The 24146-nt window shown below is 39.7% G+C and overlaps 1 protein-coding gene across 1 annotated transcript in view; it reads right to left on the reverse strand.

Moving 5' to 3' along the window:
* Positions 1-10859: 10859 nt before the first annotated feature.
* TRPA1 (transient receptor potential cation channel subfamily A member 1) overlaps positions 10860-24146 on the reverse strand; it is a gene marked incomplete at both ends in the record, with an annotated part of 36422 nt that continues 23135 nt past the window's right edge. The window contains 8 exons of the mRNA XM_082281947.1: positions 10860-11091; positions 12924-13021; positions 13527-13637; positions 20123-20191; positions 21114-21296; positions 21422-21551; positions 23628-23797; positions 24031-24120. Of these exons, the coding sequence (XP_082138073.1) occupies positions 10860-11091; positions 12924-13021; positions 13527-13637; positions 20123-20191; positions 21114-21296; positions 21422-21551; positions 23628-23797; positions 24031-24120 (1083 nt within the window). The remainder of the gene's footprint in view (positions 11092-12923; positions 13022-13526; positions 13638-20122; positions 20192-21113; positions 21297-21421; positions 21552-23627; positions 23798-24030; positions 24121-24146) is intronic.

Consider the following 24146-nt stretch of genomic DNA (forward strand, 5'->3'; position numbering starts at 1 on the left):
GAAAATGATTTGCTTAGGATGAATGTAACCACCAGTGCATTACTTCACATAATCTAAACAGAGTTTCAGGCACACTTCATCTATCATTCCCTGAAAGAGGGAGGCTGAGTTAATGCTCTCTGACAAATATTATGTTTCTCAGGCAGCCCTGGTGCTGTCTTCCACGTTTCCTGATGCACTTTGATTAGATATGTATATAAACAGCACGACTAAAACACAGGTTGGATTTTGCTGTTGGAAATGCAAGATAAGGATACCATAAAGGCTCATCAACACCCCAGTGCTCTCTGTAACAAACACCCAGCACTCATGAGATTGGAGATTCCTTCTCAGTGCTGTAAGATGAGTCACTTGGCTAATAACTATGATTTATAACAACATTTTAATCGCTCCCTGGGCTCTCTGATGAAGACAAAAGAGGGCAGGGTGTCACACCTCAGGACAGTGTCCTTCAGGGCAGGGGGAGAGGGGGGAGCAGGGCTGGTGTCCGGCGGCGCGTGAGCGTTGCCCAGAGGAATGCCAGGCAGAGCCACTGATGGGCTCCTGGCAGCTGGTTTGCTAATGCTGACACTCTCCTCTGAATCTAACATGAATGTCAGGGACAGGACTTGGAACTGGTAATGAAGAGGGCAAAACTCCAGCTCTTCCATGCTGCTTTTGCTATAAAAAGTGTGTCTAGCAAACCTCGTGGTGCTACAACTCTGTAGTGGATATTTGAGTAGGTTAAATTTGCCTTAAAAACAACCAAAGCCTCAAATGTATTTTTTCATTAGCTCTAAGTAGGCCCATAGCCACATCTCTGGGCATGTATACAAAAAGTAATCAGAAAAAAATTAGGACATTTCTTTGCGAACACGTAAACCTCCCACATCCATCAAACCACGATTCCCCTAAAGTCAGTCCTTGCTGCTCACTTTCCCAGAAAGAAGCATTACAGAGCAGCTTGGAAGTCAGCAAAAAATGCACAAGGCACACATCCTCACTATATTGCTAATCCAAAGGGCTCGGAGGTTAACTGAGAGCTGGCAGGAAGAACAAAAGAGTTTTCTCTATCTGGTTTCCTGATACAATCATGCTAAAACATTGGCTGGAGCAGCAAAGGCTTAAGACAGAACTCCAGAGAGCTGACCTTGTGCCCTATCTTCAGATCTTCACTCATTTTTTTGAGGAGGGGAGCACAAACTGAGCAATGCCACCTTCCTCAGGCTGTACAGAGAGGCATCGTTCAGGCTGCTAAATTGTCACTTGTTACAGCCAACTATACAACCTATGTATCCCAATTAACCAAAACACAGGAAATAAGAGTCTAATCCTACTGTCTTGTCTATCAGATACCCAATTTACATTTCTACCAAACGTTGAGATGGGGAGAAGAGCATCCCAGGGTTAGTGGTATGTGTGGGTTTTATTGCATTTGGTGAAATCTTTATATGAAGAGACCAAAGTTTTTTTATGGAAAAGAGGAAAAAAAATAACAAACACAAATTCTGTCACTGCTAGGAAATAAAAAATGGCTACGGTTGTCAGCCACAGCAACGGAGAAATAATTAAATTGGTTTTAACCTCTCCCAGAGATTACCACACCAAGCTGTTGTGGGTGGGGGGATCTGGCTACAGACAGCTTGTGTTTGGCTAGGTCAGACACAACCCCAGCAGGCAAATCTGTGATCAGGATAAATTACAAAAGGGAAAATAAATTTACACATTTATTAAGGGTCACTTTCTACAATTAGTGAGGACTCTCCAGGATGTGACAGGCTGATGCAGCAGTGTGGGAAGAGGCCTGACAACCCAGTTACCTGCTCAGTCCACGATCAGCTGATTACTTTACCCAGCCTTGTTGCACCTGCACAAAGGGTAAATTGGATTCCGTGCCTTAACCTTCTGTGGGTGAACATTAGTGTCTGAAGCTCCCTGTGAGCAGAGCAAGGCTCTGTGATGGGTGTCACTGCTCTTTTCAGGGACAAGAGAAACTTTGGACAACCTGGATCCTTGGCCACGGTCAGAATAACAGAGAAAGAAATTAAGGCAAAACTTAGTCTGCAATGACAACTGAATTAATTTAGGAATGATGAGGAATAGGCTAGTATTTTCTATTCTTGTCTCCTTCTCCGTTGGGACTTGCTTTCTTTTAATGGACCCATTTTATTGACTGCGCTTGAATCATCTTCAGGTTGTTGCCCACATTGAGCCCCATCTGGAAACTGACTTCAAGCTCTCTGAAGTAAAAATGGAACTTCATTTGCAATGATCTGTGGCACTTGTTGCCATAGTCATTATTATGCTGTCACTTCTCTGCAGTTATTAGTTAGCCTAACAGCAAAATATGAGTGGGGAAACGAAGAATCACTGGTGGGTTTGAGGCAGCTACACCATCCCTTCACTTCCATGGTTGCAAACTGTGCTACAAGTGTTGGCAACATGTGACATCACAGAAAGGGCATCCACAAGGCTCTGCAACCCTGAAAGCCTCTCATGAAACATCATATGGCTTCAATTTGGGAAAGACCACACACATTACAGTACTTGTGACACCTGCTACGCATGTCTTGCCAGTCACTGCCTTGCCTTGCTGGTTCTGGTATAGAAGGTGATCTTGAAAAATATCTTCTTATTTTTATAACAATACCACAGTAATACATATTCTTATAAACATCCTGAGGCTGCATCACAGGAAGAGCACAGGCCACTGAACCAGCGAAAGCCAAACAGCAGAAGCTCAGTTTCTACAGAAGATTAGAAGATTCTAATTGATTAGGATGGTCACCTGGGCCACCTCTGCTTTGGGAGGTTATTTTTGTCCTGGAATACATAACTCACACTGCAGCACCTGTTGTTTGGTTTTCCTGGCTGCTGGTTGTTAAGTGCACCCCACAAATGGAGATGGGAGGTCTGGGGGGTGCCCGGTGCAGCACTGCTTGTGTTTGACCTCTCCATGACTTCTGCTTGCACTGGATGACCTGATCTTGCTGATAGAAGCCGAGAGGCAAGTGCTGTGCTAGCATGGAGGTAGTGGCAGTGAACAGCAACTTGATGTATTTTGAGCAGCAAGGGACCATATACTCTACTCATGCTTTTACAGAAATACAGGTTTGCTGCTTCTTCATATTAGAATAGTCTTGATGGGGGATTGTGTAGCACAGGGCAAAATGTCAGACGTAGTTCTCTTCTGGGTGTATTCAGACATCCCACACATGCTCTGAAATCTGGCATAATTTGCTGGAAGGTTTGCATGAATTTCTCCAGTACTTCTAAAGTTTTTTCAGGCTGGGAATGCCATACCTTAACTAAGGTGCATGTACTGGTGTGTGTCCCGTGGCAGGGACCAGGATTGCCACCTGCAATCAGAAAGACCTTCAAGTATTTCCTGAATTCCTAGGCAATGCGAAGGGTAAATGTGGCAGCAAAGTAGGGAACACTCACCACAAAAAACACCTCTTATAACTAAAAAATGGAGTATTTGAAGTAAACTACTCTAAGGCTATCAGTCCCATTTGAATAACACAGCAGAGCAACAACATATCCCACTCCCTTGGGGTGCAGGTAAACAGATGGACCTGGAAGGCATGGGGCAGGGCTCAGAGCAGTTTGTCTGTGATGGATGAGAGCTCAAGTCGCATCACATTGGTGTGGCATTCAGGCTGCACCTGGAGTACTGTGTCAAGCTCTGGGCTCCCCAGCACGAGAAAGACAAGGAACTACTGGAGATGGTCCAACAGAGTTACAAAGATTGTTAGGGGGCTGGAACATCTCTCTCATGAAGACAGGCTGAGGGAGCTGGTCCTGTTTAGCCTGGAGAAAGGACTGAGAGGGGATCTTATCAATGCATACAAATATTTCTCTTAATGGCCAGACTCTTCAGTGGTGTCCAGGGCCAGGACAAGGGGCAACAGGCCCAAACTAAAGAGTAGGAAGTTCTACCTCAGTATGAGGAAAACCTTTTTTCCTCTGAGAGTGACAGAGTACTGGAACAAGGTATCTAGTGGTTGTGGGGTCTCCTTCTCTGGAGATATTAAAAAGCTGGCGTACAACCTGTTCCAGGTGAATCTATTTTAGCAGGGGGGTTGGACCGGATCCTCTCCAGAGGTACCTTCCAACACCAGCCATTCTGTGATTCACTTACGTTCATTTTTATTTTCTTCAGCCTCTCTTATTAGAGGTTTTAACTTTTCTTAAAGCCTAGGAGGAAAAAGTCCACAGGCCTAGATGTGTAGAATTGCTTTGTTTCAAAATTCAACAGTAAGCTCTTTCCCAGTTATTCAGTCTTTATTTAAAGGCTATTTTGTAAGTTAGGATTTTAGACATTAAAAACAGGCTTTTACATCAGAAAATATGCATGCTGGAACTAGGATTCCATTTTCACTCTAGAGTCATTAATACATGTTTTATGAGTTCCTCAGGAATAATTGGTGCATTGCTGTATTTATTCGGATAAGTGGACGATGCTTTTATCTCTTCTGGAAAAATAAACAAAACTCCCTTATGACTCACAGCCCTTGTAGAAGACTCTTGGCTCCATCCTTAATTCCCCCAGCACCCCTTGCCTTTTCTTTCACCAGTGAAATTTAAGAAGCTTTATAGTACTGATAACTTTGCTGTTGTCACAGGTGACCTCTGAGCTAGTGTCAATAGAGCACCTTCCACATTTTCTCCCCTTTTTTAAGATCTGCCATAATTGCCTGCAGCCCCTTGGTTGGGTCAGATATTCTTTATATTTGCACCTCCTTCTCCTCATCTGACACTCACTATTCCCCACTGATTTTTTTTAGCCTCTCTGTTCATATCTATAGATTTCACAATTAAGAAAATAGCTATTTTAACAGTGCATGTTCATGTGCTCAGGCTTTCTGGAGAAAGCGAGATTGCGCACTTCAGGGTGTGCCTCAGCTGTGCTATGGCCAGGAAGGGGAACTCAGGAGTGGCATCCTCTGTGCCACCTTTGTCTGACCTCTCTGTGTGACAACGTCCACCACACAACTGATCTCAGGCAGAGAAGACATCATAAATCCTCCTCAGCTGCTGTGAAGCAAAATTAGGATAGTCTCCTAGGTCATGGGAGACTTCCCAGCTTCAGGCCACAGCTGATGCTGTGTCCTGGGGGCAGCAGAGGTGGATTTCAACAGCCACCTTCACTTTCTCGTCTCCTTTTACAGGAGCTGTTTAGAAATGTATACTTCTGCCTTACCTTCCTGTAAGAAGTTTGTGTGGGAAACACTGTCTTTCACTTCCCCAAATGTTTTTTTGTGGTTGTACCAGCCTAATTTTTGTCCCTCAGTCCTTCCACAAGACCCCACTTGTCTGGTGGGTGGGAGGGTAAATGTGCATGCTTCTGATTGTGGTCATCTGCCTCTGCTTTATCTAACATAATTGTAGCATGTATTTTTTTTTTATCCTTAGTACTTATTTGCTCTTGTTACAAAATATTAGAGATCTTTTCAAAGCAAAATATCATTTATTTGAGTCAGATGAAGAAATGAAGAAAATAGAGAAATCTTTTGGCTAGTTTTATCTATTTATGAGGAAACATGAAATAACAGGCATTTCTTTTTTACATAAGCAAAGAGAAAGTTTTACTGTAACTAACAAGGGAATAAACTCTAATGAAATTAAATCAGTCCAGCTCCATTTATAATCAAAGTTTGTTGGGTTGAGGTTAAAGGCTGAAGTGATGCAGACTCCCCAACTTTTCCTTTGTGTGTAAAACTTGTCCACAAAACATTTTACAGGACTATCAGCCAGCTTTCTCAAGGGAGAAAGAGTCAGGGCCTAAACTTGGACCAGATACAAACACTAATCCTACCTCTCCTCAAAACTATACAAGGTAAGCACATTCAGATCACCCTACAGACTCACTAGAGCCACCTGAGATTCAAGCTGTTGCCTTTCCTTTTGCTGCGTATTGACACCATCACAACTAAAATCCAACAAGAGGAGACGTCTCTCTCAGGTGGTGTTTGGAGTTCCAGACTCCAGCCTGTTCCACACTGTTCAGGGGAGAGGTGCCCCTCTGCCCATGGGCTGCTCTACCTGGGGTGGGAGTCACATTGCCAGTGGCAGCCTCTAACCATGATTACTTTCAGCCATTTAATGCAATTGTAATTATCTCACAGACTAGGCAGATATGCCAATAAATGTTAAAATCTGAATCTGCAGGAAGTGAGTCAGCTCAGGCGATGAGAAATGACTCTGAGGTACATTATGGCTATCTATCTCTCACAGCATCACTTCCATGCTGCCTTGTTGAATCATTCCCATGGACATTGCCAGCTCCAGGGATTATCATCAGGACTGAGCTGAGAAGCACACTTCCTGCTTTTAAAAGTTTTAATGATCTTAACTCTCTCTATCCTTGACCCCATGTGGCTGAATGCAGCTGAATTTGACGTTGCTGTGAGCAGCACTGTTGTACTCAGATAGGGCCAGTGGTACCTTGGGGCTTTCTGTCTTTTTAATGTGATCACACTAATGTCAATATTAGTCCCAGTTCCTCTCCATTTTTTTTATCTGAGTTACTGGCCTGTTTGAACTTTATGTTTTTCGCAATCCTCAGTTCCCTGCTGCTGGTCAATTTTTAGACTGCAGTTACATTTCTGGATAAATAAATACTAACAACACTACTAAAAATTTCTGAAATTAATAGCCTTAAACTTTGCCCTGCTTTTTAAGCTGTGATTCCCAACTATGAAACAACATAAAATGCATTCTTCTCATCACTTGCATTACTTCCCATCTTGACTTCTAAATTAAATCTTACTATTGCTGAGATTTTTCCCTGAGTGTCCTGGTTTCAGCTGTGATAGAGTTAATCTCTTCAACACTGATGCATTCAAGCATCTGAAGCACCTTCTCGAAGTTACAGTGACATTGTCTTGGTGCATTTCTATAAGGATGCAAAAATCTTTACCTAAGAGGCTCAGGTATGCCTGAGTGGCCTGTGCATGGACCAACCTGCGCCCTGGCTCATGCAAATCTCTCTTGCAATTCCTGTGTCGGTACGGATTTGCACCTTGGCACCACCCAGTATCTTTTTACTGCTCAGAAGATGCTGCCTTTACGGAGTGCTTAGTTTTGGTATCAGAGGTTTTCTAAGCTCCTGTGTCATTCTTTGTATCTGCTCAATCATTCAAAAGAGAAAGCTCAAAAAACTCTCATGCTGACTGTTACTCCAGGGTGAGGTTTGCTCACTCCTATACTTTGTCTGTTCATTACATGAATTCCTGCCCAAAGTGAGACCCCTTGTCAGTCAATGTAAAGACAGCTTACAACTGATGCATACCATGTTGTAGCCTAAGTGATTCCTTACACCTACAGGGCAGAGTAAAAGGGCATTAACCTAAGGGAAAATCTGACTCTGGTTTCTTCTCTTGGGTCCTCCTCTACAGATTAAGGATATTGCCTCATCTCTTCTGTCTCTTGCTACATGCTGTGCTTATGGGCATTTCATCTCACAAAACAAAAATCTAACCAGTGAGATGGACCACCACTTTGTTCATATAGATTCCTCTTCTTTCTTAATATGTCTAGCCCTCAAGGGTTTGAAATCATTCCCAGCTGATTTTGGGGTGTGGGAGAGTTCTCCTCTACCAATCCTCTATAACACAATTTTTCATACAGCATTTTGTTGTGAAATGTTTCACAAAGTCACATTTTCAGTATGTTGCAGATAACAAAATGGTATTATACAACAGAACGAAAGAACACAAGGCTATTTCTTCGAAGAAAAAATGTGAGTCAAGAAATGATGGAGACTGACTTATAGAGTGGCTTTGTCTTTGTTCCAGCAGCATATCCTGGAGAACACCAATATGCACACTAGACAGCTTGAAGCAAGTTACTTCCTACCTACTGAAAAGAGTCTCACTCTAATCCACTTCAAATTTGGGCACTTCAGATTTTCTACTAAGGATGTATTTTATTGCTCTAGCTAATTTTAATTTACATGGGCAAAGTATTTTGCTAGTCCGTCCTTATCAGCAAGAGTCTGATGCTAGAAAGCCAGGCATATGGATCTTTGGTTTCAGCAAGGGATTGCCATTGTGTTTCAGACTACCAGCTCATGCAGAAATCTCATTTCTTCTCTCAAAATTGTGACCCTCCTGTGTGTCACACAGATGAGGCACAAGTCAGTCTTCCCAACAGGAACTCGTGGGATTGATCTTGTTTTGGTGGGAGGAGATGGTGCCATTGACTGAACCATATTGCCATTCATCTTGAGGAGAAAACAGTGACAGCACTGCTGAGCAGCAGGAAATGAAATGGAATATTTACCCTCACTATCAGCAATATTTGATATACAATCCTGAAAGAGACAAAAGGTGACTATGTACGCCTACAGAGCCGTCAGTAATTGAAAAGTAACCCAATTGAAAAGGTGTTACTTCCATACAGACTAAAGGGAAGTCAGTGAGTATTGGGTACAGATGTTACACCCATCACAGTTTGCAGATACTATATTCACACCCAGAGGACACATTTCAGTAGAATTTATCCATATTAATTCCTAAGTGTGAATTTAAAAATTCACATTATGACACTTTTGGTTAACATATATTTGGCTGTACCTGACATGTAACATATCTAGACAGGTGAAGGTTGGTCTCTTCTCCCACATAGCAAGCAATTGGACAAGAGGAATTGGCTCAAGTTGAGCCAGCAGAGGTTTACATTGGATACTAGGAAAAATTCCTTCACTGAAAGGGTGGTCAAGCATTGCGACAGGCTGCCCAGGAAAATGAAATTACTGTCGTGGAAGAGTTAAAAAAACCCATGTAGATATGGTGCTTAGAGACATGGTTTAGTGGTGGACCTGGCAGTGTTAAGTTAATGGTTGTACTCAATGGTCTTTTATTTTACCTTACTTAGAGGTCTTTTCCAACCATAATGATTCTAACAGGATTGCTCGTAGAGATTGCTGAAATGGCCCAATATCTTCAGGTCAGTCTACACAATTTTTTTAACAGTGATTTTTATTCCAATTGTACTTGTACTTTTCCTTAAACTCTACACCTCCTGTACTTAAGTTCTATTAGACAGCTCTATCACATGATAAGTAATCTGTCTGATGATTTCCATAGAAAGATTAGTAATTAATTCAATGTTATCATATTAGCTAATTATAAAATAATTTATTTCTGTCATTCTATTTAAAATTGGAAAGGAAAACTTTTCTCAAATTGTAAGCTGAACATTCAGAAAAGCTGAGAGGCAGCTGTATAAAAAGGTCTCAAAGTTCTGTTTAAAGAGGCTCGAAAGGCTCAAAATTTATGAGTGCTGACTCCTTTGCTTGTGCTGTAACCATACTACTGTTCCTCTTCACTCAAAATGCATTTAGGTCCAATTTTCTTACCCAAAAGTGCTATCACTCACTGCCATCTAGTGTTAATGGCACAGACTGTCAGGAATTTAAAATTACCTTTGTTATTACATTTTTCAAGTTCGGCCCTATCCTGAGAACCTGGGCATTCCTTCTACTGACAGAGGGAGCAGTGCAGAAAACCTCAACAATTTATTCACAGGAATAGATCTCACTTTAGGGGCCACAACAATTTCAGAGACTATGGCTATATTTTTGCTTTTTCTGCTCTGACTCTGCTTATATGTTCTCTCCCTGTTTCACAGTGTCACACCAAGCTTGGCCCTGGAGCAGAGCTGCTCCTCCAGCAGTCTCCTCCTTTTTCTATTTTATCTGTCCAGGATTTAAAGTCTCTCTCTGGGATAGAGCAGTTGGGTGAGAAAGAATTTTGCCTACTGAACATCCATAGCAATTTTAAGGCACAAGTCGCACTAATTTACAATGCACCTTCCAGTGTTTTCTGAAGACTGGACAAGTTCTGTACAGTGTGAGTTACCTTCTAGTGACTACCTTTTAAATAAACAGGAATGATAATTGTTTTTTTATGAGAAGAATTAATGTATACTAAGTTAAGGAAAATGTCTGAATTCAAAAGCAGACCACAGAGCCTTACCACCATGTATAGTCATAATTAGTTTATTAGCACTGGTTTTGAAACAAATATATTTGGGTACTTAAACACATTTTAATTCATGTTTATTTCTAAATTTAATATATTACCATATATTACATAATGCACTGAATATTCAGTAAATGAATAATAAAACCAAAGCACGGATTAAAGTAGCAAGATCAGTTTTAGGTTATTGGAAAGGCCAAAATCGCATTAGCAGTATAAGAACAGCAAGTTGTAAATGACTAATATTAAACATGTCGTTCTAATAAAGCTATATGCATGCTAGTACAAATGATCCCTCTGTGAATTGCTTCCACTTATCTATAAAAGAAAGCAGTTCTTCCCTTACATTACAACTTCATGACCCTTTACTTCCTACCTTTCAGGCCTGATCCTGCAGTCCCTACTCAGCAAAACTTCCAACACACTCTGTCAGATTAGTTTGGTACTTTTCCTTAAGCTACACAAAGTCCATTGGCTCTCTCCAAACAGCTGAATACTAAATTACTAGAATCTAATTTCTAAAAATTTAGAAATTGTAAAAATACTCGTAACAGAAAATAATGTAATTACATACAGACCTAAGTGTACTAGGGACAAATCCAGGAACAGATCTAGACAGAAGCCTTGGGAACTGCCAGGACAGCAAGGTTGACCTCTGTTGAGTTAGGCACTTTCCTGATTAGCCACTCACTTTTAGGATCACAGTTTTGGATGTAGACATCTCCAGTCTCCTTAAATAATGTTTTGAGCACCTGCATCCTGGTTTTGGATCTGGCCTTTTTTATACTTGAGTACATGATGTATCACATTAACATTATGCAAAGACGATAAGAGAAGTGACCCTAAGGTAGAACAAAATGATAATACAACAAGATATCATAGTCAAGTCTAGAAGAAGCTATTGTTCTTTTCTGTGCTTGGGTTAGGCACATTTGTTTTAACAGCTTTTAACACTGTATCCCATTTACTATTCTTGTGCTCTAATTGCCTTTTCCTAAATTTGTGCTGAAATAGATCATTGCTGTCTTCATCTTCAGCCTCTGACACTATCTCCATTTTTTGGATAATCAGTTTAATGAGGTCATGCTGCTTTTCCAATAATGTTGATATATCTTTGAGCCTAAAAAACAAGCAAACAAACAAATATGCATCAGGCTTTGTCATTTGATTTCAAAGGACATTTAAGTCATTAAAATTACAGATGCAAAAATTGACAGTACTTCACCCTTCTGACAGTACTTAACTAAACTGTTCTGCTAACAAGGACTATCATCTAGAATACATTTAATTCTTCAAGCTGAAGTACTTATTGATGTTACAGGAAACAGGATTAAAGAACAAATCCGTGGTTCTTGTGAAAAGTAAGTCAATATATAGTTAAGGTAGAAGCAACTTCACTCTCAAAATAAGGTTGTTGACTGTTCTATCAAAAGTTTTTCCTATTGACCTATTTTCTGGTCTGGCAAGGAAAAGGATAGAGTTGCAATAGCAATTAAGCAACCAAAACATTTAGTGAAATTCACAACTACTTTTACAGCATATGAGAAATACTGATGAGGCCCTAACTGTTCTCTCTCAAAGTGCTATCCAAAGTGCAATTGATGCAATTAAGTAGTTAACCTAAGTTAGAATCACACATACATAACACAGTATCTGTTATCTTTAAAGAAACAATGAAAGAAATGGGAAATGTATCTAGAAACTGTCTTTATAAAACTACCAAACCGGCATTTTGAAAATCTACTTTTCTGAATGTCTAGACTCACTAAATTACAACATGAAATCTCATGACTGAAAAGGCTCTTTGTGAAGAACAGTTGGGGGGCTATAGACATAGTTAGGGGTTTTTTCTTCATTCGTTTGGTTTGGTTTTTTTTACACAAGAAATGGTAACAGATGTCAAAATATATGAAAATCACAGGAATAAAAATACAAAACAAAAGAAAACCCCACCTCAAACCAAAACCCAAAAATATATACACCCAGCACTGACTGACACTAGCTCCAGCAGCAACTGAACTCTGTTTTGAACTCTGATAATAAAAACATACTGGCAACATAGTAAGAGTTTTCAGTCAATATTTTCAGAGTAGTAAAAATAACTTTCCATAATGATATTGTCACAAGTTATTCTATTGCAAAGAATTTTATAAAATTATAGTTTTCTTCCTTCTCTGTAGCAAAAAAAATCCCAACCAAGAAAGAATCTGTTTCATGCTGTTTTATAATATATTGATGTAGTATGCATTTGAAGAAAGACTTGCTAAGTCCATGATTTGCCCATATCTGTAGGGTGTAGTCTCACCCTCCTTCAACTCTTGCTTAGTTTTTCATGCAAAAAAAATACTCAATCTGAATCTGTGCAGGAAGACAAAAATTTGGTAGGTTAAATAAAAAAGGGAAAGAAAAAAATGGAGAGAAAAAAAGTGCATAGGAAAATGAGACTGAGTGAGAAAGAATACGTTTTTCTAGCTGTACATTCACAGAAAACTTTTTTTGAAACCATTCTTATGGGTACGTTGGTACGATGAGTAAGTCAAGAAAGTACAAAGAATGCCTTCCAAGCCTTTGGGAAACAGGATTTGTTCAAGGGAGAATCAAGACACCAATCCATTTCTGGGGAAACAATCTGAATCTGATTTACTATCAGACCAGAGGAAAGTCAGTAACAGATTGCATATACTTGCAAACCAACCGGAATGACATCACTTGGGAGTTCCAAATAACTCTTGAAAAGCTCCATACACAAATCTCTAAAATGAAAATGCATCTTCCCCATTACTTCAGATTACACTAGTGAGCAACAAGCTGTGTTGGTTTGGGCTGGGGAACATGGAATGTTACTTTTTTCTTACGTACAATATGGAGCTTTAGAATGCTTTTTAAAATAGAAGCATGTTTGTAATATTTGCTCTACTTACTTTTACATCAGTAAAATATCACAAAAAATACCTGTATTTCTGCTTCAGAACTTCCAATTCTAATGTTGTATCAGGGCTCTGTGCATATGTGGTAGAGTCCTCACACCCAAAGCAATATTGGAACACGCTCTAAACAAAACATGGAACCAAACTTAAATAGATCCTATAGTCTGACAATAGATTAAATATGTGAATGGTAAGTCTTCACACAGTGTTAAAACTGAAAAGAATTTCTGTTATGATGTTATTTTTTTATATATTAAAACATTTGTTTTTCAAAATTTGTTTTATAAGAAAATTCAGTCTATCAACAGCAGCTGAAATGCAAGTAAACAAATAAAAGAAGAAAAGCCAAAAGGGAGTAATTCTACTTTTTATCTGAACATCTTTTGTAGCTCGTCTCACTTAATAAAGTTACAGTTCACTGAGTATTCAAACACTAATTATATCTGAATACCTCTGCACTCAAACTGATTTATCATTTTCATTGACCTTAGTCAAGGTCTAATCACAATTCCCTTGATGTCAGTTAATGATTGAGTCTTATTAACACAATGTCCTCAGCAATGTGTGTACAAAGTTAATCATATCCCTTTTTGGTAAGAATTCTTCTATGTAATATTCACCATCTTACCATAAATCCACAGTATCTCGGCCTGTTGGGATATACAGTGATTGATTCCTGGTCCACCCGACTTAAGAACCAAAATGGCAGCTTCTTCTCTAAGTTGGTGTGAAGATTAACCTAAATGTAGTTTTGCATTTAAAATGAGATATGTTTATGTGAAAATAACCATCATGCCATTATATTCAATTCCCTACTGCACTACTGTGGAGTAGTTCTCCACACTGCAAACAGTGGTATAACATTTGAATAGTCCAGCCCAGACATTAAAACTACATAGTCATACCAGAATTGAGTATCTTAGCAGAATTAATTACTCCACATAGATGTGCACTCTTTTAACTAATGACAATTTAGTATAGCAGAATGAATTTTGTGTCCTTTTGATTTTTGTCTTCTTTCCACTGCATAAATTCTCTACTTATGAGGGGCCGCTACGGCCCCTCCCCCACAACCTGTGCTGCTGCCACCATGGGCAGGGGCAGCTGGAGTGGGGGGATGCAGCTTTGGCAAAGCCCCTGACAATAAAAGAAGAGGCGGGGTGGCCGTGGCGACCATGGATAGCACAGGCATCCCCGTCGGCTTCTGGTTGGATGCCCCCTTGTCTCTCGCTTTCCACAGGTCACCCCTGGGTGGGAGGGACCGAGGTGAGGAGACAGCCAGTGTGTGCAGCCCACAGCACCGCCCCTGGGCGTGGAGCCGGAGGGCAGAACCTTCCATGGAGAGGGCTGGGAGGGGACCTCTCACAGAGGGAGTGGTGTCCCTCCCGGTCTCAGGTCCTTGAGTCTCCATGGCACACAGGGGGACTGGCTCAGGAGATGATGTCATTGAAGCGAGCAGGGCCAGGGACTGCCTAGCTCCTATGATGAAGCAAGTCGTGGTCAGTGATTTGTAGTGCCAGGACTGGCCAAGGAAGATCTAACACAGCAGATTCAATGGAATCAGAGAGCTCTTGCTCAGGTAGCTCTTCAAAAGGGGAAGATGAAATAATAGCTGCTTTAAGCAGTCGAAAGAGGGGAAAGATAGCGAGAAGAGCCATAAGAGAATGTAGTCCAATAGCCAAACGTACTAGGTCAAAAAGGGAAGAACCTGTTCTGCAAGCCCCTTTGAGGCAAGCAGTTGGCAATCAGGGACCCATCTATATAAAAGTTCCGTACTCTCTCGTAGAGTTAGAACAATGGAAGGCCACCACTGGAAAATATAAAGAAAACCCAGATAAAGTAGCTAATTTGGTAGGTAGGGCAATTAACACACAAAACCCTGACTGGAGTGATTTGAAATCTATGATGGACACATTTCTTGATCCCACTGAGAGATAGATGGTTAATAAAGCTATTATAAATCCTTCAGAAGCAAATATAGCAAGCAGGGCAATACAAGTTTCCAATGGATAATCCAGGGTGGGACCCAAATATGCCAGAACAGATGGCAAGATTAAAACGGTATCAAAATTTCATAGTATATGGGTTAAAACATGGTGTCCCTAAAGCTCTTAATTGGTCAAAATGCTACAAAGTAAAGCAAACTTATGATGACTCTCCCACTGATTTTTTAAATAGTTTAAGAGAAGCTGCTATCAGATGTACAAACCTAGATCCTGATTCAGCTGAGGGGAAAACACACCTAGTTCTCTTGTTTATGGGTCAAGATACAAACAATATAAGAAGAAAGCTGCAAAAATTAGATGGGGTTCAAGACATAAGTAAATTGTCAGAAGTAGCCTGGAAAGTGTATTGGGACAGAGACCCAAGTGACAAAGTTAGACACCATCCTAGCAAGAGGGTTAGTCAGGAGAAGCCACCCAAGAGAACTTCCCCTATGGACAAAGATCAGCGTGCCTATTGCAAGAAAAACGGACATTGGAAAAGTGACTGTCCGATGTTGAAGAAGAAACCTCCAGTTCCCCAACTCACAGTGGGACAAGACTTGTACTCATAGTGATGGGGACTGAAGGCTCTTCCCCCAGCAGAGCCTTCGGTTATACCTAAACTGGGAAAAGATGATATTGAATTTGTGGTAGATACCAGAGCAGCATATTCTGTATTAAATACTTTAGAAGGGAAACTAAGTCAAGATACTGTTCATGTTGTTGGGGCAACAGGGGTAACTGAAACATGGCCTTTCTTCTAACCTTTGAAATTTAAACTGGGGAAGCACTAGGTAACTCACCAATTCCTTTATATGCCTAATTCCCCTAAACCATTGCTGGGGAGGGATTTACCGGAGAAATTGGAAGCTGAAATTAAATTCAAAAAGGAAAGGGTGTACAAGTTATAATTCCTGAACCTAAACTTGTCGAAGTTGCCACACTTTTTACAGATGTGGTGAAATCCTCATCGAAGCTGAAAATGCTGTCAATCCAATTGTGTGGGCCAGTGATGTCCCAGGAAGATCCAAACAGGTAGAACCAGTGAGCATTGCACTCAAACCAGGAGCTACACCAGTAAGGCAAAAACAATACCCTTTGAAATCAGAAAGTTGTAGAGGACTTGCACCTATAATTGAAAAATTCCTCCAACATGGGCTATTAGTGCAATGTGAGTCCAGGTATAACACCCATCCTTTCAGTAAAGAAAGCTGATGGTAAGAGTTATCTATTAGTGCAAGATTTAAGAGCAATTAACAAAATTACAGAGTACATACACTCAGTTGTAGCAAACCCCTATACTCTTTTGACCACACTGACAGACGAATTAGGGTGGTTTACTGTTGTAGACCTGAAGGATGCCTTTTTCTGCATTCCTGGGCATAAAAACAGCTAGGAGCTCTTTGCTTTTGAGTGGGGAAATCCCGAAACAGGGAGGAAAAGTCATCTTACTTGGACAGTCCTACCCCAGGGTTTCAAGAATAGCCCAACAATATTTGGAAACCAGCTAGCAAAGGAATTGGAAGACTGGAGGAGACAAGAGCCAGGAGGGGTTATTCTTCAACATGTTGATGACATCTCGATTGCAGCTAAAACTCAAGATGACTGCATCCAGCTCACTGTAAGCTTGTTAAGCTTTTTGGGACTGAGTGGGTACAGAGTTTCTAAAGAAAAGGCACAGATTGCCAAGGAAGCAGTAGTTTATTTGGGACTTGAGATCTTTTGTGGACACTGACAGCTCAGCAAAGAATGGAAAGAAGCCATCTGCTGACTTCCAGAGCCCCACACCGTGATAGAGATGCAAGCTTTCCTGGGAATGGTTGGGTGGTGCAGACTGTGGATACCAAACTACGGATTACTGGTAAGGCCCCTGTATGGAGCATTAAAAGCAGCAGAAAAGGGAATCATTACATGGACTGAGAGCACAAAATCTGCATTTAAACAGCTGAAACACTCTCTAATGTCAGCTCCAGCACTGGGTTTACCAGACTTAACTAAAGCTTTTGAACCTTTTACACATGAGAGACTCAATGTGGCGTTGGATGTATTAGCACAGTGCCTCGGAAGCCAATGGAGGGGCCTACTTTTCCAAACAGCTAGACAACATTAGCCAAGGATGGCCTGAGCGTTTGAAGGCTGTGGTGGCTACTGTCACCTTGATTCAAGAGGCCCGAAAACTCACCCTTGGACAACATTGTAGTGTATGTGCTACACGCAGTAGCAGTAGTATTAGAACAGAAAGGAGGACATTGGCTGTCTGGCAACCAGATGCTTAAATATCAGTCACTGGTGTTGGAGCAGAATGGTGTTACCTTGAAAACAACTTCTGTTGGTAACCCTGCCATGTTTCTGTCCTCTGCTTTAACTGACAATGTGCCTGAGCATGACTGTTTGCAGACAGTCGAGGAGGTCTATTCCAGCAGAGCAGACCTGAAGGATGTGCCCCTAGAGAAGCCAGACTGGGAGCTGTTTACAGACAGGAGCAGCTTAATGAGAAATGGTAAACGAATGACAGGTTATGCAGTTAACAACCCAGGACAAGGTGATCAAGGCAAAGGCCCTGCCAGCAGATGTGTCATCACAGAAAGCTGAACTGACTGCGCTGACAAGGGCCCTGGACCTGAGCGAAGGAAAGAAAGTAAATATATGGACTGACTCTAAATATGCGTTTAGTGTTTTCCATGCCCATGGAGCCATCTGGAAGGAGAGAGGACTGTTGAACACTCAAGGTAATCAAATCAAAGACACTGAACAAATCCTTGCCCTCTTAGAGAGCATCAAAAGACCCACAGAAGTAGCTATCATGCATTGTAGGGGTCACCATAAAGGGAAAACCACTCCAGAACTGGGAAATCACTTTACTGATGAAACAGCAAAAGGAGTTGAAGAAAAAAGGTATTCTTGCAGTAATTCCACAAAAAGAGATTGATTTTTCAGGGTTCACCCCAAAGTATGACCAGGCAGACCACAAGTTAATCAAGTCTCTTAAGGCTGAGATCATAGAAAATGGATGGCCTGTTATACCAGTGAATCAGGTTGTAGTCCCACCTCTAATCCTTTGAGAGCTAGCTCGAAGAGAACATGCAAGCACACATTTCAGGGTTGAAAATCTTTTGAAACATCTGAAAAAGGTAGTAATAGGAAAGGGAATGGCAGATGTACAATCAGTAGCGAGCAAGTGTGAAATCTGCTGTAAAAACAATCTAGATACAAGGAAAAGAGTTGTGTTAGGAGTAACAAAGGCAGGGGATCTTCCTGGAGATTACTGGCAAATAGACTTTGCTGAGTTACCATGCAAAGAAGGATACAGGTACATACTGGTATTGGTTGACACCTTCAGTGGATGGCCTGAAGCTTATCCCTGTCGCACTAACACAGCCAAGGAGGTGGTGAAAGTTTTGCTTAATCATGTAATACCGAGGTTTGGGGTTCCTTTGGGTATGGCCCCAGACAGGCAACCACATTTTGTTGCAAATGTGATTCAGGAGGTTAGTCAGATTTTGGGAATTGCTTGGGATCTGCACACATCTTACAGACCCCAAGCAAGTGATAAAGTCGAACGCATGAATGGAACCCTTAAAGTACAAATCAGCAAAATTTGTCAAGAGACATCCATGACATGGGTTCAGGCCTTGCCTAATAGCTTTGCCGAAGATCTGCATACAACCAAGGTGGAGGGATAACATCAGTCCCTATGAAATATTGTATGGCAGGCCATATCAAATTCCACATGTTCCAGGTGAAATTCACATGAGGGAGAAACTTGATTTACAGAGATATCTGATGGCTTTAGGTTCCACTTTGCAGAAGCTCCAGAATTACATCGTGTTATCCAGACCCATAGAACTGGACACCCCTGCACATCCCTTCCAGCCTGGAGACTGGGTCTGTGTTAAGTGGTAGGACAGTGATCCTCTACAGGCCAAGTGGAGAGGACCATTCCAGATTTTGCTGACCACCCTCACTGCAATCAAAGTCGCTGGCAAAGGACCCTGGATTCACTAGTCCAGAGTAAAGAAGGCTTCTGCTCCTGAAACAACTGAGAAAACAGAGACTGAAACAAACAAAGATGATGTAGTTTAAATGATTATTTTCCTGTGCTTGTTATCTACACAGTTGGTAACCTGACTCAGGTTTGGAACCAAAATTTGCATATGATTCTAGTCCAAAGTGTATCCAAAGACATTCATTTGGCTACAGAGCTAACAAATGACATGGAAACCAAAGTGGAAATATCAGCAAAATTTGTTTACAATTTGAGAACCAACTCAGATCTTATGTTAGATAGCATTCAAAGATAACACACTGAGCTCTGATTATATCTTCCACACCCTGACTTCATGGTTACCAAACTGGCCCTGGATTAAAGAGTTGTTCATAGTAGTTGTAATTATAATTCTTGTGTATAATATACTATTGTTAGATGTATACTGCTTTTAGAGTAGATATTTAGAATATTTAGAATAGAGTCTCAACAAGGTAGAGGCCTTGCCAAGCCTCTAAAGGGGAGGAATGATGCCTTAAGTTTTAACTTTTATATTTTTCAAATCCTGCACTGTTTAATGGGTAACTCTGAAGTTTCGTGTGGCCTGTTAACTACTCTTCTCTCCTGCTGGTTAGACATAGTAAGCCTCTCAAGGTTTGCTCTTCAAGGACACCAGGCCCCAAAATGGGTAAACCAAAGCCTAGAGGGGGGGCAAACTTGGAGTAATTACATCATTAACTGAAGTTATAATTGGAGAATTAACCCTGATATGCAAATCGACCAAACTTATAAAAGTGTGAAGAACCTGTGACCCAAGGTCCATCTTGGGTGTAGCCTCTTGACTGCCCAGGGTGTATCTTTGAAGGCCCTTCAAATAAATACCTACTTTTATTCTCTTATTTTTAACTAGCCTCTGTTTTTTAGGTGGCCGCCTCAAGGCATCAAGACAACTCTGCGATTTCAAGCATTGCAGTTACTGATTTTGAGACTCTGCTTTTGGGAAAACTCAGAATTGCTTTAACTGATGGTTGAAAAATTCCTTAAAAATGCATTTGCTTGTACACTTCTGGGGCAATGACCCACAAGTGAGAATGAGATTCAGAATAAGGTGCCGTGTTCACCAGTTTGCTTTACAGGTATCCTAAGATAGTTAGGAATGTGATGACAAATCAACTATTTAAATTCTAGCAATGTTAGTGTTCTAGCAGTGATATGTACTTTCGATATTTGATGCTTCCACAGTATGTTACTCACCTGCATTGCAATCCTTTTGAGTGCAGCATATTTCTGCACTTCAGCGATATCCCCAACAGCCAAACCAATCTAGAAAAAAGAAAGGTTTCACTATCTATTTTTTCATAGTCTGTGATTTCAATTGTATTTCTCATTCACATTTAAATAAAAAAGATATTCTAGAGTTAAATTACTTTGTCACTTGAATTTGGAAACATTTTTTGCATATTTGGAAATATTTGTATCAATAAATGCAGAGAGTGTTTTTACTGACAACACTCTGTCTGTTGGTAAGGCACTAAAGAGCTACTTTTATCAAGAATAACATCCCTTCTTTTTGATTCTTCATTACTGATGTAATCTTAAGAAAACTACTGATCTCTTGATTAAGTAGAATCATGGCAGCAATAAACAACTTTTAAAAACATGAGCTGTTTGATTTTTTATTGCTCAGCTCATATGAATACATTGTTTCCTAAAAAACATTATGTTCAATGGAACATGGCTGAGGATATATTACATATTTTCCCCCTTTCTCACCATTATCACATTTTCTGATTCTTTATGTTCAGATCAGACTTGTTAGTCAGTTCTAACACTACTTGCTGTTTTGTGTGCAATGAAGATTTGAATTTGGGCTTTATTTTTTCTTTTTTAAATTAGTATGGTTAGTGCTAGGTTATGCTATAACAAGGGATTGAACAAAAATCGTTGTTCCCCAATTTTCTTTATCAAGACCTCAGAATAATACACTGCAGCTCCAATTCAAGTTCCACCACAGTTACTACCTAAAGATATACAAAATAATCCTGCAGGAGTGAGCCGTGGGAAAGTACTTAGAACTGCAAACTGGATGGAAAACAAGTGCAGAGAATGGCAACATTTTAATATGTTACTGAAAATATCTGTTAAATAATGAAGGGCTGTCACTTACTGAAGTAATTCTATATACTAGAACTCTCTATATACTTGTGTTTAACCACTTCTGCATATTAATAAGTAGCTTACTTACTAGCAAGTTCATAAGAAGGATTGGAATAAGCAAGGTAAATATAATGAGAACCGTGTAACTAAGGAATGGATATGGCAATTCATTGCTTAGTAAAGGATCAAGGAATGCATCATGGTAATTTATGTCTCCCAGCATCATTGCGAATGTCTTCATTACAGAAAGCAGAGGTGTGCTGTATGTTTGCTGCAAAAAGAAAGAGCAAAATAAAGAAAAAAACCCAACTGATGAAATTTAAAAATAAAGTCTTGAGATGCTTTAGTCAAAGAATATTTATAATGATAAAAACTTAACTATATTATTGAACTAACCTGTGAACCCAAAAGGACAAAGAAACTCAGCCCAAAGGCCAGTATCAGGAAAAAGAAAACCACAGCAATCCGAATCAAAGTCCTCAAAATTTCCCAGAACATCACAACATAGATTCCATAGTTCTCAAATCTAGGTAATAAGTAAAAATAAAGATATAGAATCAGTCATAGAATCACTTCATTTGGAAAAGACTTTTAAGATAACCATCTCCAGCCATTAATCTAGCACTGCCAAGTCTTCTCCTAAGCCATGAAATACTGAAGTTAGAATCCCTTGCAGTGATTTATGTAAGGCAGTAAGTAATGCCAATTTTCATCTGTGGAAAGAGACTGCCTCTCTGAGAAATTCTGTGATGGTAACAAACCTGTTCTACTTTCACATCCAAAGGAGTGCACGTGATCCTACTTCCAGCAAGCTTATTTTTTAATGCACAAGAACAATTTTTAGATAGTATTTTTCATGAATAAAATTTATTCTCTTCATAGGCATAGATAGTACAATATTGTGCCACTTTTGCATTCAGAATAACAACATTAGCAAATTATCCAACTTTTTTCTGCTTCTCGAAGCAAATTAGCAACCAGAAGAAAGGACAACTGGCACCATAATCCATGTAGCAGCCACACACCTGATTTAAAAGATTTCACTGTTTACAAGATGTGAAATAAACTACATATATGTAGTTTTATTGCAATACAAAGTATGAAAAACAAACAAACAAAAAGAAACACATTGCTCAGGAAGAGAAGAGGAATAGCTTAATTTTAAGACACCTGTGTTTCCAACAACAGTCTGTCACCTGGCAAGCCTCCCCTATTCTTAGCTAACACAAAAACTAAATCTCAGAACAGGAATTATCATAAAGCAGATTAAATTACTTTTTCTTTCAAACCTGAACGTGGGAATTTATGTCCTCTCTGAAATCCAGGATCCAAGAGATTTTTTATGCTAGTACAGTAGCAACTGTGAAAATCCCTCCACGTGATTTTCACTCTGAAATATTATGTGCAAGACTGAAAAGGTCAAGCTAGAAATAAAGCAAACATGATCTTCTCTTACTTGTTAGGCATTTATCAGGCAAAATTCAATTGAAGTCAATGGAATCACAGGTTGCCTTGGGAAAATACAGCCTGAATGAGTTAGAAAAATCATGTGTAGAGTTCTATTGCTACACACTTGAAAAAATAGTCAGGCATTTCATTGAGCAGCAGAAGGAAGGTTGTGCAATCATCTGTTTACTTTTCGCTGTGTAGGTTCAATGCTCATTTTGCCCAGAGCAGACAGGACACGCCCATTCATTACTCCTCTAAGATCAGACCCAGCCAGGACAAGGTTTGCAGCAGAGGCAATACCATAAAGGCACTCTCTTTGACATTAACTCTGTTTACAAACCGTGCCCTTAAACATCCCTACTACACTAAAACAATCCCAAAATTAATCAGCAAATGTTGTGTTGTCTGTCTGCAAGACTGCATGGGGGTGATTAGTGCATATATACAATAAGGCTTGGAAGAACATTTATGCAGTGTTATCACATGCAGTCCTGCTCAGGCACAAATGCATTTAATTTTTTAGTCTTAAGCACTACACCCACATTATTTTTTTCCTCCACCCAGCTCTCCTGCAGTTTATAACTCTTGGACACTATTGTGCCAGTGACAACATTTAAGATAATTAAGGGCAATAAACAGATGTCATGTCAACTGAAGAAATAATATCATTCACTGTAATTCTTTTACAGGACACTATGGTATAGAGAAGCGAGATGTGCCACTTAATGGGTAAAATGACAAAAGAATTTTCCTTCTCCCAGGTATTACTCATAAAAACCTAACTTCCTTATGCCTCTCATAATTCATATTTTTCTAGGTTTTTTTAGTCAAAGTCTATACAGTGTAACAAAAGATGATTTTTAAAAGATACAATTAAGCATTGCTTTGCTTAATTAACATTAAAATAAGTATTGTTGTTTCTATAGCTGCTGTAACAAATGCTGTGATGCTCTACATGAAAAACACTGAAAATGACTTTACAGTTCATCAGAGATTAAAAAATTCCTATGGTCCTAATCTGGAAACTTGTATAGTTTGAAAAAAATAAAAATACAAAATGGGACTGTCAAACTTGATCAGTCACAGTTTAGGATATGTAAAATATCCAAAAATATTAAAATATTTCATGGTAAAGCCCATAAAAAATTTTTACCGTTGAAGATAAAGCAAGAAGTTCATCCAAGACAAGTATACAGCAATTGCTCCACATTCCCACTGCAAATGAGCTGGTGTATTAATAAATAAAGAAGACACAAAAATTATGCTTGTAGTATATATGGTCCAGTCCAGTAGATTGGAGTAATCCAACAAATATTTCAATTTCTAGGATTTAAGAGAAACAGGTTAATATTTACAAGTCATCCATCATTAAAGCAATGAATTCAATACGCTATTTAAATTATCTCCTCAGTTTTAATCTTTACATATATACATAAATTAAAAGGTATAAATTTGCATTTCCCTTCTAATCAGGAAAAAATCAGATTGATTTCAATATCATACAAACTTCCATGCAAGGACACTGTCTGATTAATGTTATTTCTCTATGTACTTACCTGCTGAATTAGCTGAAATATTTCTTTGCAGATGCCCAGTAAACTCATAATTAAAACTAAACACATACACACCCTGGTGAAGTATGAGTCCTGAAACAAAAATCAGAGCACAAAAG

The sequence above is a fragment of the Coloeus monedula genome (genome assembly GCF_965178545.1).
Source record: "Coloeus monedula genome assembly, chromosome: 1".
NCBI lineage: Eukaryota > Metazoa > Chordata > Aves > Passeriformes > Corvidae > Coloeus > Coloeus monedula.